Source organism: Talpa occidentalis, unplaced genomic scaffold (assembly GCF_014898055.3).
Source record: "Talpa occidentalis isolate TD23 unplaced genomic scaffold, MPIMG_talOcc4v2.1 talOcc4.16, whole genome shotgun sequence".
NCBI lineage: Eukaryota > Metazoa > Chordata > Mammalia > Eulipotyphla > Talpidae > Talpa > Talpa occidentalis.
This window is the reverse complement of record NW_023601653.1, coordinates 66,669,276-66,687,759: the sequence shown is the minus strand read 5'-3', so window position 1 is coordinate 66,687,759 and position 18,484 is coordinate 66,669,276. Positions and strand designations below refer to the sequence as shown.

General features: G+C 33.3%; 1 protein-coding gene across 1 annotated transcript in view; it reads left to right on the top strand.

Moving 5' to 3' along the window:
• Window positions 1-1,408: 1,408 nt before the first annotated feature.
• The window catches only part of LOC129146023 (natural killer cells antigen CD94-like), a 29,091-nt gene continuing 12,015 nt past the window's right edge, over window positions 1,409-18,484 (top strand). The window contains exons 1-6 of the mRNA XM_054696774.1: window positions 1,409-1,413; window positions 3,523-3,620; window positions 10,986-11,078; window positions 12,544-12,695; window positions 13,670-13,773; window positions 14,534-14,652. Of these exons, the coding sequence (XP_054552749.1) occupies window positions 1,409-1,413; window positions 3,523-3,620; window positions 10,986-11,078; window positions 12,544-12,695; window positions 13,670-13,773; window positions 14,534-14,652 (571 nt within the window). The remainder of the gene's footprint in view (window positions 1,414-3,522; window positions 3,621-10,985; window positions 11,079-12,543; window positions 12,696-13,669; window positions 13,774-14,533; window positions 14,653-18,484) is intronic.

Here is an 18,484-nt window from a genome sequence, read left to right as displayed (position 1 = left end):
TACCCAGTGCATGTATAAACAAAACAAACAAACAAACAAATAAATAAATGAAACATGCCTCTATTTAAAAAAAAAAAAAAAAAAAAGATGCAATAATAAAAGTCGTCAATGGAAAAAAAAATCTTAAAAAAAAGAGTGGTTTTATTACATATCTTACCTTCAATCTAAAAATTAAAAATTTCAAATAAAACCACACAAATCCTATTCTCTCAGTATCTCTAGAGATACAGCTGCCACAACATACAAATCATGTGCAATACATAATACATGAAAAACCTTATTTGCAATGGTGAAAAACTGAAGTGTTTGGAAATATACTTAAAAAAGCTATTCATAATATATATGAAAAATATGTGAAAGATTTCAGAAAGACAAAACAGTTGAATTTAGAAAGGTAAACACATTTGGTTTTGGATAAGACCTTGCTTAAGTGAATTTATATCTTTGAAGTGATCCCAACAAACATCCAATGACTGATGGGACTGAACAAATTGACACTGAAGTTCATGTGAAAGACAGTCAATGGACTATGCAGACTACACAAGCTGAGCTCTGAGGAATGACTCTGTCTACTAATATTAAAACTAATTTCAAATTTCCCCATTTATAACACTTTGCTGGCTAGTAACAAAGAATACACAGACTAATGGAATAGAATGAAAAGGCCAAAAGTAGTCTCAATTACATAAAGAAATTCATATATGAAAAGACACTACTGTCAAACATGGGCTTCTTAATAGATATTCTGTCACACATCCGGATAGTCATTTATAAAGGTTAAAATTGGATATATTCCTCATATGTAGGAAAAAACTTCAAATGGACCATGGATCGTATAATATTAAAGGAATATGCACATACACGTGAAGAAAATTGCAATCATTACTTTCTGGAGAAAGAATTCTTAAATTATCCTAAAAAATAAATATAATGACTATAAAGATAGGAAGATCTGGCATAGCATAAAACACCTAATGCAAGGTCAAAATACACATGAAAACTTGGAAAAATATTTTCAACATACTTTATAGATAAGATGAAAGAATGATTAAAACCTGAGGAAAGAAAATCAAAATTCTTTTTTAAAATGGTCAAATCCCTGTGGAAAGTTAATTTGAAAAGTAAAATGGCAATGAAATTCCAATTCTCATCTCTCAGTTAGGCAAACATTTATAAAGCTGATGAAGTTTGAGGAGAAAACACATTTTTATACGTTGCAGGAGGGAATGCTAAATGTTACACCATCATGGAGGGAATTTTCTTCCATCTTCCATCCTTCCTTTCCCTGTCCTCCCATGCCCACTGCTCCTGACTCTTCTACTAGATTCCTTTTGCCTGGCCTCCCTGGTGGTGCAAGGGTTAAGGGCACAGTGCTATCATTTTTTTTTTTTTTTTTTGCTTTATGCCAATGAGGTAACTCTTGAAAAAGGACAGCTCTTGATATAATTGCAACTTAAATCTGCATTTATGAGAAATATTTTATGAATAACAGTGCTGACATTTGTGTCCATTTAGATATCATTTTCTGTGCAATAGCTATTAAGTCTTTAATGATTTTTAAAAAAATAAATATAGTGACAATACACATGTATACACAAATATATACAAATACATATACACACACAAACATAAACGCACACACATATTGACTTAATCCATATGTATAACCAAAAGCTGAAATTTGAAACTGTCAAATAAAAAGAATTCCTAAGGCATTTGATGAAGGAAGTAAAATTTAGTACTACAGGGCACAGGTTTAATAAGTTAAAAATTTAGTTCTGTGTCACAAATTGATAGTCTAAAATGTATCACTATTTTGGCTATCTGCAGTGGTGAATTGGAAAAATTGAATGGTAATAGGTCATTACCTAGCAACATATAGCATATGATTGCTGAAAACACAGGAAGAAAACATGAACACTATAATAAGCACTGAAATTGTTAGAAAAAGAATTAGAGTTCTAATGATAAAACAAAAGGTCCATGTAATATTTCATATGGACTTTATTTAAATTATAAGAAAAATTTGCGGCTATCCAATTCAAATATTGTAGAACCTCTAAAAAGAGGTGATGTCTCCAATTTATTTTTTGCAAATCACAAATATTTACCAACAATTGATAATTAGAGGGCCTCCAATTGCAAGTTGATCCATTTGTAAATGAAAATGCAAAAGAGACTATCAGAAAATCCTCTCAAAAGTTCTTTGATAAAATTTGGCAAGCATATATAAAATAGTAAGAGTTAATGCCCGCCTCTTTCCAGGATATTATATACACTCTCCCAAAAGATCAGATATTTTCTTCTAAATTTCAGGTAATTATAATTTCCCAGATATTTATTCTGTGTCTCAATATCTTTTTTTTTTTATAATTTTGAGGGAAATGAGATTGAAGGAAACTAAAGGCATATACATTTGAAGACAGAAGATTTAAATGTGTGGGATATATATATAGCTACAAATTATACATTTGCATATAGAATTTTCAAGATCTATACCTATAATTTATGTCTCTCCTTGAAAAGACAGTAAAATATGACTTACAGATAGGGAAAGAGGACATAGAGAAAACGACAAGAGAAAAGTATTTAAAAGGAGATGATAGGAGGCAAATTAAGTGTGCGTGAGCTTAAGAAGCTATTTTGGATGTTTTTAAAATTAATTTTATTATTATTTTACTGTATTTTCAATTTTTTAAGTTTTTTAAGCTAGAATTGCCTGTAATGTATTTAAATTTAAGAAAATTAATACTAATGAACAGTTCAATTTTCCAATGTATATATTTACCATTAGATTTTTGTAGAAAAACTTTATACTAATAACTAAGCAAAAGGAAGAATCTCAAAGGAACAAAATTTTACATTTGCTGTAGTGGGGAGTGAACATTCCTTTTCCAGAGGCATCTTGTCTCCATCACAGTCCTCAAATTAGGAATTTCTGGTTCTATGGATTTGATGTTTATTCCTCAAACATCACTATTCATCACTTTTACCTTAACTATCAGGTCAGGTGTGGTCCCCAGATATACATGCTACACCCACAAATGATGGCAGTCCCTTAGAAGAACAGTGCCACAGAAGAGGGTCTCCTAGTTCTTCTAAAATTTTCTCTTCTTTCCATGAGTACCCAGTAGAAATCAACATATTCTGTTGGAAAGAGAATTGGCTCACCTTGCTCTACAGATAAAGGGATTCTAATCTTAAAATAACTTGCTCACCTCTCAGAGACTTTGTTAAAATTCTCCAGTGCTTCATGGCTGCCTCCTTTTCTCCTCTGATTTGAAAAAGTGAAGTAGAGTCTGTGTTCTGTCTCTCCACGGACACAGGTGATGATGTCTCTTTAGAATTCAGTTCAACGAGGTGCTTTTGAATTGAGCTTTCTCACTCAAAATGAATAATGACTTTGCAAACTACCTTGCTTTTCCTTCTTTTAGGTGTGAGCTGTGTTGCACACCTAAAAAAAGAAGCTGAACTCAGGGAATTTTAGACTTGATATAACAGGCTTATTTACCTCTTTTCTAGATCTTTCTACTTCATCTTCTTCATGGAAAGTCCTTGCAGTGATTCTGAGATCATTTGCCCGGCGCTGCTTGTGTCTGCTGGATTCTTAGCTATGAAGTGTAAGTCACTGTGTAAAATAGAAATACACTTCTTTTCTACTCATACTTAAAAATCTGTTGACAATAATGCATTTTTGATCCACTCTATTCCTTGACCATATAAAATAATCTCTACAGAGACTGAATATTGTATCTTAAAAATAGATAGAATTGTTGTTCATTTTAAAGTATATCATGAACTTTACTTAATGCCTATCAGTTGTCATATTTGCTTTACAAGAAAAATTCCTTCTTTTTCTTTAGAAAATTATTTTATCTCACTGCGAGAAGCTTGCCCAGACTGTTACATGAATAGAATTTCTGTCTTCTGCACAATTGCTGTATGGACTTGTCGTAATAAAGTTTGATTTTTATTTTTATGTCCGCATTACATTGATTTTTTTTAATGCAAAACATTTAATCACTTTTTTTTCTATGTAAATGTAGTGTTTGGCAAATAGGATTGTTTGATTAATTTTCTCTTTGAGGTTAAAAATGATCTTTCTCATTTATTTTCATGATTCAGAACGCATATAATGCAAAAAGACATCCAGGCAATATCTCCTGCAACAAGGAAAGAAATAAAAAAGGTAATCTTAGAAGTGTCTGAGTCATAATTATATTTGTAGGAAAGAGTTGAGAATTCACTTGTTATCAGCTACTTTCTTGATATGTACACATGTATCAATGTAAGCAGATAGAGTGAAATCCACATGTGGGACCAAATATTCCTCATACAGTCAAATGTATTATTAAAAAATATAATGAATAAATATACATTTCTAATTGGATTGTTATATGATTCTTCAAAAGCACTTCATCCTGACTAGCACATAGAAAGTATATGCAGGGCTTACACACCATGGAGGGATTATAAAGACAGAAAGAGGATGGGACAAGATGCTTGGCAAAAGTATAAAAAGGTTGTTTCAGGCAAAGTCATTTTCCATTAGGTAACTTAGAGGGGCCTCATCACGCACATGCCCTCAATACAAGTGATGTATTGAAATTTCACTCCATTTATTGCAAACACATCCTTTTGTGATTCCCAATGATACCAAGTTATCAAGTAGATCACAATGTCTGTGGAGGTCAATTTAATGAGACTCTGGGAAATGTAGAGGTCAGTTTAATGAGACTCTGGGAAATGCTGAAGTATTAACACTGGCTTCCTGTCTTCATTTCCACAGTTTAATGTGGTGAGTAATTGACAACACAGGGTGTGAAGATGAACTGTCTGTATTGATGGCTTGTGTCTGCCACTTGGATGATGTCAGTCTTGTTAGTCAAACAATTTGTGTACAGTTTCTATCCATCTTCATAAAAAATAAGTGAATAAGAGAACCGACTACCTCATAGGGTAGTTGCAAAAAAGACCTTGATGATAAGTTTCAGCATGTAGAAGGTTTGTGCTACATAGACATACTCCATGAAGATAATTGTCTCACATTTTTCTTTCTTCCTTTTTCTCTACTGATCTTAACAAAGAATTAATGACAAATAAATCTTCAAGTATATAAGTATAACTAAAACATATGATTTATCCTATGAGATCTAATGAGCATAAAATGTACATTGTCTTCTGATAATCCCCAGTAAAAGGAAGTGATTTTCCAACACAAGATCTGTGCTCAATTAGTACTTCATATTTAGCTACAATTCTAAATGACTGCACTTCATTTTTTTAAAAGATTTATTTATTTATTTATATAAGACCAGGGTACAGGCTAGATTTGTGGGAGGGTGAGAGGATTCACCAGAGACAGAGTGGGGAGCAGAACAGACAGACTGATGAAGTATACTGCTGAGGGGAGCAGGGGGGAGACGTCTGCTTGCCATGTGGGACTCTCTCTGGCTGGCTGAGATCGAACCTGTGCTGCAGAGGCTATAGACAGCTTCATAGCTCAGCACTCAACTGCCTCCGCCACCAGGGGAGGCCCGACTGCACTTCATTTCTAATGCACTTTCATATAGTGGTGACATGCCCTCCTTCAGGAATTACAGTGTATTTTTCAGAAGAGAGTCAATTATTGGTTGTTTCCTTTGGGAGCTATTGAAAAATACTTAAAAATGAATGTAAACATTTAATTTGACTGCTAGACATTGAACACATATGTAAATCTTTCTCGGGCTCTAGGCTTATTATAGATCGTTTTATATAACATGAAAATATAGAAATTCTATAAAATTCAAGTTTTTAGGAAGTATTGATAGCATTTCGGAAAATTTATAATAAAATAGATCAATAAGAATTAGATCAGTAAACAGCCATGTTTCTGCAAAAATGAGTCAAATTGTTGAATACATGATATTCAATATATGTATTCAATGCACTTACCCTATGAAATTTCACTTAAGAAGCTTAATAAGTTCATATTTTGTTCCTTAGGCCACTAGAGAGAAATAAAAACAAAATCTAATATTGATTTGAACATAGAGTAAAATGTCATCCATTGTTTTATTTAGCAGCTACTTGGAGCTCCATCAAGCTAGTAATTTTAAGTCATTTTATCATTTGTATTAAAATGATGCAGGTTTTTTTCTGAAATATCAAATGGAACTGTGTTGGAGGTCTAAATATCCAAAATAGTCCCATCCTTTTAAGAAAGAAGGACCTGCTGTGGCTTCATGGGACCTGCCCTGACTCTCCAGGTACAGGACAAGCCAACCCTTACCCACAGTGTTTCACTGGATTCAGGTGTCAGGAGGTGGGATCTTTAATAAATTAGCAAAGCAACACTACTCATCACATCTCTGTTCTGACGCTCCTAGATGAAGGCAGGTGAGGGTGATTTACATTCTGTAAGTGAATGGCCAAAAAAAATGAAAAAAGAGAAATATAAAAAGATGAATCCAAGATAATTTTCTTATTAAAAGAGAACAAACACTTTGGAGTGCAAGACTCAGTGGCTACATCTGCTGGCAGGAATTTAGTTTACTCAAAACATAAGGTGCCTTGAGTTGCAGGAGCAAAAATGAATGTGTGAATCTTCGTGTCTCTGGGCTGCAGGGTTGGGATTCATTTTATTTAATTGACTCTCTTTCAGCCAGGGCTTTATAAACCTCCGACCATCTTTGACTCAATCAGATCCACTCAGCACCTGGTGATGGAGGTGCTATTTTCCTTTCTATATTGTGTTAAGTGTCTGAGCGTTTTTGTGGGTGCTTTTTCTTTGAGTTTAACCTTAGATATGATGTCAGTCATTCACATTCCATAGTGAAGTCAAGCTCCAGATGTGAAATGTGAGACAAGGAAAGAAAGAAAACAGAATAATAATTATTCTTCTCCATCCAGTTTACCCCAGTTGGCCCAAGGGATGAAAATGTCTGTGTGTCCATACAGATTTCAGACCTTATGTATTTGTAGACAGGTATGTGATGCATGCACGCACGCTCGCATATATTCTCTTTGTTTCAATTATCATCATCAGTCTGTACAGAGCAGGGAAAGTGGAAAGGTGTAAAATGAAAGCCATTATATTTATAAGAAACAACCTTTTTCACAGTTTTCTTAGGAGGAATTCAAGCCAATTCTGACAAAAAAGGGACTCTGTACATTTTAACACCACAGGATCATTTTCCCACCTCCAAAGACAGTGAATTGTATCAATGTGTATTTTATTTTATTCTAATATATTACATACATTTTAAACCAAATATATTATTTTGATATAATTCAAGTCTCTGCTTGAAGCATAAATATAAAAAAATATAAAACACCTGATTTTAATGTATTTGATAAAACAATTTGAGCCTCTCACTTTGAAGTCATGGATCACAGTGATTGCTTCCAGATTTTGCCAGAAGAAAACTTACTTAAGATGTGGGGACTGCACCTGAGAGGAGAGAACATGGACTGTACAGAAAGGAAAAATGATGTAATATAATAATAATAATAATAATAATTATAAAAAAGAAGTAATTCCATCTACATTGATAGAAATAAAGCAAATATATCATTCAAAATAAAATGATGTGGGGACTAGACTCAGAACTTTTTTTCCTCTTAGATGTTCTTGCTCCACACTACAGGAAGCTTTTGCTCTTTTTTCACTGATCAACTGAGAGAGAACACTTTTCCTAAATGTCATGTATCATATATTTTAAAACTCTTGTGATAATGTCACTGACATATCCTAGTAAACTTGGGTTGTTAATATTATTTTGATCCTAACTGTATGTTACAAGCCCTAAGAATACAGATAAGCTGTACATGATTTGGTTTCACATTTTCACCAAACAATGTGCTCATGTGAACTACAGAAAACTTCATTTCTTTCTTAAGGTATAAGGACAATATGTATCAAACTAAAACAATTTTATTTTTCAATAAGATGAGAATTAGGAGTAGTAACATTCTTTATATGATGATTGAAGCAGATTATAAAATACCATCTTTCAAAATATTTATGTGTGCTTTATGAATTATTCTTTTGGGGGAATTTATGCTTTTTGGTCAGAAGTTCATTTTGTTTCCAAAGCTAAACTTGAATATTCATTAAAAATTCACATTATAAAAGAGGTTGGCAGTAAAATCAATGATTCTTCTTCTGTTTGTTCTTTGCTACTGCTCTAAGGAGCTGCTGATACTATTTCTGCTTTCTATTCAGTTATTGTTTTTTTGTTGTAAAGGTATAAAGAGGTGTTATTATTTTCCAGCCCAGGATGAATCTTGGAAGTCCTTTATCTCAGCAATTCAAGGTTCAGAAATCTTTTCCACCTCATTATCAGGTGGAAATTTATGTAATTAATTATTAATTATTTGTTAATATTATTAATTAATTATTTAATTAGCTTCATAATTGTTTAATTAGCTTAGTAATGGTATTACCAATGTCTTCCTGTATGAGCTATAGTCACTTTCAAAGCCCTGAGGGGAACGGAACACTTGGGCGACAAGTGTTGAAGGAAGGTTTGAAGGTTAACGTGAATGAGACACTGAGTGCAGGCTCAGGCCAGCTGAGACTGTGCTAGAGCACATGTGTGTGTGTGTGTGTTTGTGTGTGTGTGTGTTTGTGTGTGTGTGTGTGTGCATGCGTGTGCATGCGTGTATGCATGGAACAATAGTGTGAGGTCACTGTGCTTCTAAATTATTTTTATCCTTGACTTCCCTAGCTGAGTTATAGAGTCAGGGATCACAGTGCAGAATAAGACATGGAAATGTCAACTACTCTGTGCTAAGAAAATGAAATTCACAAAATACACAAAAGTGGAGAAAAGGCTTAATTTAAAATTAACTGCATGAATTCATGGAGATATACTACCACATTTCAAATGTAAGTCTTCTTGACAATTTTCTTAGTTTTTTCATGCCTTTGGTTTTTCACCAATAATGAGTTTATTTATATATCTTCATTATTAAGTCAGTTTCAAATAAATCTAAACTATGCTAAGTGCTTTAATTAGTGTGAGGCACCATGTAAGTAATGACTTTCTTATTAAAAAAGGAAATTTTTATTATGTGCAACTTTATTATACTAATTGCATATTTAAATTTCCCCAGGTTCCTCCTGTTTTCCAAACACTTTTTTTAAGACTTATTTATTTATGCATACAAGAACTGCGGTACAGGCCAGAAGTGCAGGGTATGAGAGGATTCACCGAGACAGAGTGGGGAACAAAACAGGCAGATTGAAATACACTGCTGAGGGGAGCAGCGGGCAAGTAAGGAGAGGTCTGCTGCGCCATGTGGGTAGTTCCCTGGCTGGTCAGGGATCAATCTTGTGTTGCAGAGGCTGTGGAGAACTTCACAGTGCTGTGCTTAACCCCTTGTGCCACCAGGGAGGCCCCCAAATATTTTTAAAAAATTATTTTGATCTTTAGTCATTAAAAAAAAAAAACAAAACTCATGCTGACCTTTTACCATTAACAAAGGGAAGCTTTGGCAGGTACAGCAACTTCCTGTATTGTGGTCCCAGACATTCAGAAGCTCGTGATTTTGCTGCTTCTGGTTCAGACTGTCCATCCATTTTCACCAGTACATAGGTGATATAACAACACTGTTTGCACAATTTCTCTTTTTCTTTTACATTTTTCCTACGCAAACTCAAGATTGCTCAGCCTCCAGCTCAGTCCATGACATGACCTGGATTTTCTGAAACAAGCACACAGTGAGTCTTCTCTGCATGGACTGGGACATCTCTCCTCATGGCAGGTATGTGTAATCCAAACTGAACAGTTAAAAAAATTAAAACAACCTGAAGGTGTATGTCATGGATTTGCTAACTTCAGGACAGGACAGGAAAAAGTGATTTTTTTTTTTTATCATATATCAATATTTTCCATTTAGTTTTATTTTCAAAATTCTTCATTCTGCCATATAAATTAGTTTGTGGAAGTTTTTCCAACAGTTTAAAAGTTTGGCTTCTGACAGGGATAGCACTAAATGCTTATGGGACTGATTTACCAGGTAAAAGTATGAGCAATACAGTTTGAGCTTTAAAAAATATAGGGGAGACCAAATATCCTTTATGATGCTTACAAGTTTATATAAGTTGACCATTTATGTTTGACATCCAAGGTCATCCTGATTAATAGCCTGACACAGTAGACTGTTATTGACACTGTTCTTAGAGATTGTGCTGAATCTTCTAATGGTCAATTGCTTGAGGGGAAATTCCTGTAGAAAAGTAACTCTGGGAATGAGAAAATGTCTTATTCAAAATGGTTGCTTTTATATCATCTTTCAAAATATGTGAAATAAATGCCGGTCGCCCGGGTGTGTCACATAATTGTTTTGGGAGCATCTGATTATCCCCGGACTAGAGAATCCTGTCTTTTCTTCCCCACAGGACCTCCCAGAGTTATGAGCAGCCTGACGGCACTTTATCAGGGAATACATTGAGATTAGGAGAAGTGCACAGTCCTCAGAAGTGTGATTTACACAGTGATAAATAAATTACATGAAAGACTCAGGGAGACAAATTTATTTTATTTCTGAGTTGTTACTAGTGTCGATGCCTTAAAAAAATAACATTATTAATGAATTCTAGTTTTCTCAACTATCTAATAAGAATCTTATCACTTGTGATTTTGATGAAAAAATATTAGCAAATGTTGGCATGAAGACCAAAACATAATCTTTTGTCTGATCACTTCTACTCTATAATGTCTCAATTTCTATGCCAACAAATAAATAATTTGTAAATCACATTAATGACATGCATTTGGCAAAAAGAAAAAGTGTGGATAATCTCACAGAAGAATAGATTTTTGTTTTCAGTTTTCTATGCATTGTCTTCATATTTCTAGTGATTCACTGGGAAGATGAAGAGGTTTTCAAACCAAAAACTTTTTTTTCGATTCTCTTGTGTTAGTTTCTGTTTTTGAGGTCTTCGGATCTATGTCTTTCTTTGAAGTCATTACCCTACCTCTCTTTCTTTATAGGTTTTTGCACCGCTCCATGGAGGTGGATATCTGGGATCTTAGCAATATTGTGCCTTTTGTTGATGGCTATTTTGGGAATTGTGTTGAAAAACTGTGAGTTTTCTTGGTCAAGTTTATATATAGTTCAGAGCACTGATGAAATCATTCTTTTGATTGATTTCTAATAAAGCTTTCTATTTACTAATGTGAATTATTTTATCGTTTCACAAACTTGTATCTAATAGTTAATTTCTTATCATTTCTGATAGTGTTTCCTCAAGCAGATATTGAACCAACACTTTCTCCAGGAACCACCCTCATATCCCAGGAAGGTAAATTCCACACTTCGTAAATTGGGGTTGATAGAGGATGAAATATGCAGTGTCCTGTTTTTCTCACACAGAATCATGATGGAGTACTGTGATCTAGTTTTGCAAGTTGATATATTAATTGCAGGATTGTCTCATTTCCTTGTCTTCCATTGTGAGAATTATTAAATTACTTTGAATATGCATCATTTGTGTATTTAAATAAGGAAAATGTTAACCTGAAATAACCTAGTTTTTCCTATATGAACATTCATATTTAAGTAATAAATAAAACATAAGTTCTATTATATATCCCAGCTAATCCTAGTTACTTAATTGTGTTTGCTCATAACCCATGAATTTATATCTTTTCCTGTGTTTTTGCATCTCCCATCACTCAGAATATAGTAAACAGATTTCAGCAGTTCAATGCACAATTTTTAATGTATTTTACCTAGTGAGCTTTCAAAGTTGTCTCAATATATTTTGTGATTATTTCTCACTTTATTTTATTCTTTTTTCCTTCAATTTGTTTCTAGCTTTGGGATATAATTGACACGGGACATTGTGTACATTTAAGACTGAACAGAAAAACTTTTTTTTTTTTAACAGATTTATTTATTTATTTACGTATAGGCCAGATGCAGGGGAGGGCGAGAGGACTCACCAGAGACAGAGCAGGGAACAGAATAGGCAGAGTGACAAAATGCACTGCTGAGAGGACCAGCAGGCGCGACAGGAGAGGTCAGCTGTGCCATGTGGTACCCTCGCTGGTCTGCCGTGATCGAACCGGCGCTGAAGAGACTGCAGACAGCGTCATAGTGCTGTGCTCAAGAGCCTGCGCCACCAGGAGAGGCCCCCAGAAAAAACTTTTTTAACTGCTTCTAGACTATCCAGTTATATTCAGATAGATATTCAAGGAATTTCTTCCTTTTTTGGCAACAATTTGTTTAGGTATTTCTTGGGGCAGAAGTGGACAATGAGGGTCCCCCTGAAGAATGGTATTACTATTAGAGTCTTCTGGAACCTGTAAAATGTTTCTAATTGTTTTGAATCATATGATTTTCATGTATTTGAAATGTTTAGAATTGATGAATTTGTGCACCTACATTTGACATTATAAAGCATCAAGATAAATATTATAATGGGTGTTCAACACTGAATTTAGTTTTTTAGAAAGTTGTAGGAAAAACACCAATATTTTTATAGGAGAAGAGTATTAAAAATCAGAATCTCCAATATCAAAAGTTGTGTTTTATTTTTTTTCTTAGATTCTGACTGTTGTTCTTGCCAGGAAAGATGGATCCTGTACAGATGCAACTGTTACTTCATTTCCACCGAACCAAAAACTTGGAATGAAAGTCACAATTTCTGTCTTTCTCAGAACTCCATACTTTTTCAGATGCACAACAGAGATGAATTGGCATGTATTTAATTCTGGTTTCCTACGTATTTTTTTTTACCTAGGAATGTGTGCTATTTAAGTAGGATGAATTAGATTCCATCTTTAATCAGATAATTAAGAATATTTTTTGAAATAATGACTTACTAATAGCCTTTACTTAATCATTATAAAACTTATAAATTTTTATCAGGAAATTGATAAATTCAGAGTTTTAGTGTGAAAAAGCTCAGGAGAAATGTCAGATAAAGTACAAGAGATATTTTAGAGAGAATTCAAAGAGAATCTAATATATGAGTATTTTTCTAAAAAAAACTAAATAACTGAATCGCAGTGCTTTCATTAATTTTATAATTTATTTTGTAATTCTGTATATTGTGTCATCATTATGGGATATGCAATGAAAATGAAATGTGTGATCATAAAAATTACCCAGTTCTTAAGAAAAAATGAAATATTTCTCTAACTGTGTGCAGAATCTGTACTGAATATAAGTTGAGAAGATGTTACCCACAAAATGTATTCCCTAAGACTCTGCTGCAGAGTCAAATTTGGATGTTAGACTCCTGTGAAGTAAAATTCTAACTCCTGTTATAATATAATATTTAATATATAGTAATATATGATAAAGTCTTCATTCTGTGAAGACCTGAGATTTTTATGTTATTTTCCCCCATAAGTAGATAGGCTTGATATTTGAGGAAAAAATGGACTTGTGACCACCTCCTAAGTCAAGAATTAAAACTGCTTTTAAGTGCTTAGATTGAAAGGCTGAATCTGATGTTGGATACTAACTTTTTTTTATTTCTGTGAAAGTATTTCTTTTTTTTTAATTTTTAATTTAATATATTTTGTACATCAATTTTCATTTTTGCAACTGTATGCATTTTCATCTTGTTTATAGTCCACATAGCAGGAATTTGAACTAACTTTTTAAAACAATATTATTCCAGAGTAGATTTAAATTATAATTGTTTGTTTCTGTCTCTGAGCAGCACTTTATGAAATTAAGTAGAAAATTTTACTGGATTGGAGTCACCTACAGTGAAAAACTACAAACCTGGGTGTGGCTGAATGGCTCTGCTCTCACTCCAGATCTGTAAGTTTGTTCTGTTCAGAGTTTTTCTGTTCTGTATGAACTTATTCCTATCTCTCCACAACTCTTGCTAAGATCCTTTTCCTAAAGCATGATAATGTAGACAAACTCAATTCCAAAGAATAATAATTTTGTTGCATCTGGAAAACACAAGTCAATTACCATCAAATTTGTGTACATGTGACCAAAAAGAACTTGTGGGATACCTGAGATGAGGCTTTTTCACCCTGATGGGTGTGGGTGGATGCACAGATGTTACATTCACAGGAACTATCCAGGGAAAACAGTGTCCATGATAGCTTTTATTTTGCTGGAAGTCAATAGCCTCAGCTTACACTTCCTTCTTTTCAAAATTTCTGGACTAATTTTCTGTGTGTTTGTAGTTTTTGAATCTCCTTTTTGTTGATAAACACAGTTTTTAGTATCATACAATTGTATCACCTACCTTGTTTACCTAGACCAGTTTAGTCAAAACATATTTAAGCAAAATTGAAGCAGAGGATATACTATACCAAATCCATTAAAACAAATGCAAAAAAATGACTGAACTCTGTGCTGTTGTTTCCTGAGGCATAGCCTAGTTTTGTAATATTGTTCTCTGTAAGTGTCAAAACTGTGGCTATTGCATAAAAAACATACTGGCTCAATGAGTTGGTAATGAGTCAATCAAATGCTTTGAAAAGAGCCATTATTTGGTAAACACCCACCAATGAATAGTCTCATTTCCTTTTCCCAAGTGTTAATATTTTATTTTTCATTACAGATTCTCATCCTATGAAACTACAAATCCAAAGAACTGCATAGTATACAACCCAAACTTTGGTGTTCAGGATCAACCTTGCATGTGGACACTCTTATTTATCTGTAAGCAAGAACTTACAGGTATTTCTTGAGGCAGAAGTGGACAATGATGGTCCATCTAAAGAATGGTATTCCAATTATGTATTTCTAGAATCTATGAAATGTTTCTCATTGTATGTATGTGTCTGACTGTATGTATGATTTTGACATATTTGAAATGCTTTAAAATTGATAAATTTGTGCTGCTATGCTTGAAATTATAAAGCATCGAGATATATATATATAAATATTCTAATGGATATTTTGATAAATGCATGTTCAACATTGTATTGTGTAGGCTTTATGCATATAATTTTATACAACCTCTGTAGAATTTAGATAAAGCAAAGATTCATATCAAATGATATATGTCAACATCACTCAAGTCTTTTGTATGCATACTAAATTTGGAAGAGACATTTTGTTTCTTGTTTCTTGAAATTAGTTCTTCCTGGATTTCTGTATATTTATGTTGGATAATTGACAATTTTCTATTATGTGTCTTTGTATTTGACCTTTGCATTTAGATTGCTAGGTATTCTATTGTTTTCACGAAATTGTGTAGTTAGTTCTTTCTTAGTTATAGGAATGGTAGGAGTCATGTGAGCCTGTGATTGCAATGCTAAATGAACCTCACCCACTGATCTGTTTATAGACTACACACTAGTCTCCAAGCCACTGAGATCACAGATACTTACAACTCCCAGTGTTCCTTGAATCTGGCTTCCTTTACAGGGTCTACTAGGAACTTGGGGAGAGTTATGCAGCCATATTTGCCTTAAATCCTAAACAAATGCATGCTGTCACTCTCTTGATTTTCCAGATTTGACTTGCACCCAGGCGTTTCACCTCAGTTGATACTTTTGGTAGGAAATATCCAGTTGATCTCTCTCTCTCTCTCTCTCTCTCTCTCCTTTTTCTAGCCCTTTGTAAATAAAGCATTTTAAAATTTATCTGTGGTTTCTGCTTTTCAGTCTTGTCCCTTGTCCTAAAACATAAAGGTGAAGACATACTCAGGTCACCCCCATAGCCCTGGGGTTGTCTACTTCTAACAACTTGGTGCCCAATAGTAGGGACATCATACATCACACATAGGGCCCTTCCTTGTGTTGTTCACTGCAAGTTCATTAGGATTGTGTGACTTGCAGTGGAATTTTTCTGTCTCTGATTTGAAGAACTTGTTTTTACTTCAGTAAATTTCTCTCTGTGTTGATCTAAATATGTGTTCAATCATTACTTTAAGCAATTCTTCATACTTTTCTTTAAATATTGATGTATGTAATCTTGTAAGGTTTGGTGCATGGAAGAATATTTTGGTGTTGTGGAAAGTCCTGTGGGCATATGTTGGGAGTGAGTTTCAAACTTCAGTTAGGATTCAATACTTCATATTTTGAGTCTCTGGATACTGAATTTAAATAAGGACTTTTGATTCTTGATAAAATAACCAAGGATTTAATTCACAGATTGCAGGACATGTAATCCTTTTCTATTCATCCTAATATTTAATTCTTAGTCTCTCCATTAATGTGATATAAATTTGATAATAAAAACAGTTATTTTGCAGATGGACTGAGAGTTCTTTGCTTATATCCAGAGATGCTTCATTGTCAATTTTTGGCTGTTGGCAAAAATAAGGACAGTGAGCTAACTAACTAATAAGTTGTGGTAAATTGATTACAGTTCAAAATTCCTTGTGGTACCTAGGGACTATTTCATATTTGAAAGTCAACTTGCAATTTAAACAGTCTTTCTGTGCCTGTTTCTATTTGCTGGGACTCTGCATGAAACTTCTCATTGAGCTCTCCTGAAGACCCTTTTCAAGACACAAATATCGGCAGCTTCATCAAGTTGAAAATATATCTATGTGTGTGTGTGTGTGTATGTGTGTATGTATATATATATGTGTATATATACACACACACACACACATATATATATATATATATGTCTCCATGTAAATATGAATGTTGAGGAGCTTGTTCCTGGACATTTCATGGTTCCCACTGCTAAAATTAATTCTTTTTCTCCTGCTGTCTCATATTATTTCTCTTTATTTAAATACACATTACTTGAAATAATCTTTGAAAACTTACAGTTTCTTTCCATTTTATAAACTTGGAAATCATTACTATTTAAACACTTTCTAATTTCATAATTTTCTATACCTTTTGAACTTTTAAAATATAAATTCTAGTGAGTATTTGGAAATTTATCTTTAAAGAACTAGCTAGCATTTTTTTTTTCTACCTTTGGTCAATCTGTTTAAAATCTTTAGCTCTGGCATCGTAATTAAAAAAAAAATCTTGGATATAGATAAATGGTTTGTTTTACAAATAACTTATCTACAAAAACAGATGTGAGACAAATTTGTGAACTTTCTGGTTTCTTTTGCTATGGAATTCTACTTTCATGCCATTGGATAAAAAAGAAAAAAGTTACTTGTTTTATATCAGTATCTTCAATGTGTTAGGAGTAGTTTTATTACATATCTTACCTTCAAATGAAAAATTTAAAAAATCAAATAAAACTACACAAAATCCATGCTCTCTCAGTATCTCCAGAGATACATATGTCACAACCTTCAAATCATGTGCAAGGCATGATACGTGAAAAACCTTATTTGCAATGGTGAAAAACTGATGCAGTATTTGGCAATATACTTAACAAAGGCTGTTCATAATATATATGAAAAATATGGAAAATATTTAGAAAGACAAAACAGTTGAATTTAGAAAGGTAAAGCCATCTGTTTTTGGATAAGACCCTTGCTTAAGTGTATTTATATCTTTGAAATAATCCCAATAAACATCCAATGACTGATGGGTCTGAATAAATTGATCCTGAAGTTCATGTGAAAGGCAGTCAATGGACTATGCAGACTACATAAGCCGAGTTCTGAGAATGACTTTGTCTACTAATATTAAAATAAATTTCAAAATTCCCCATTTATAACAGTTTTCTGGCTAGTAACAGAGAAATAGACTAGTGGAATAGAATGCAAAGGCCAAAAGTTCTCTCAACTACATACAGAAATTCCTATGTGAAAAGACATTATTGTCAAACATGGGCCTCTTAATAGATGTTCTGTCAGACATCTGGATAGTTGTTTGTAAAGGTTAAAATTGGATATATTCCTCATATGTAGGAATAAACTTCAAATGGACCATGGATCTTACAATATTAAAGGAATATGCATATATATGGGAGAAAAATTGCCATCATTACATTGTGGGGAAAGACTTCTTAAGTTATCCTAAAAAATAAACATAATGACTTTAAAGATAGAAAGATCTGGCATAGCATAAAACACCTAAAGCAAGGTTAAAATACACATGAAAACTTGGAAAAATATTTTCAACAGATATTACAGATAAGGCAAAAGAATGATTAAAACCTGAGAAAAATATCAAAATTCTTTTTAAAAATGGTCAAATCCCTGTGGAAAGTTAATTTGAAAAGTAAAATTGCAATGAAATTCCATTTCTCATCTCTCACTTAGGCAAACATGTATAAAGCTGAGGAAGTTTGAGGAGAAAACACATTTTCATACCTTGCAGGAGGCAATGCTAAATTGTACACAGACTTGGAGGAAATTTTCTTCCATTTCCTTCTTTTCCCTGCCCTCCCATGCCCACTGCTGACTCTTTTCCTCTCTTCTCTTCTACTAGATTCCTTTTGCCTGGCCTTTCTAGTGGTAAAAGGGTTAAGGACACAGTGCTATCATTTTCTTTTTTTATTCCAATGAGGCAACTCTGAAAAAGGACTGCTCCTGATATAATTGCAACTTAAATCTGCATTTATGAGAAAAATGTTTATGAATAAGAGTGCTGATATTTTTGTCCATTTAGATATCATTTTTTGTGGAATAGCTGTT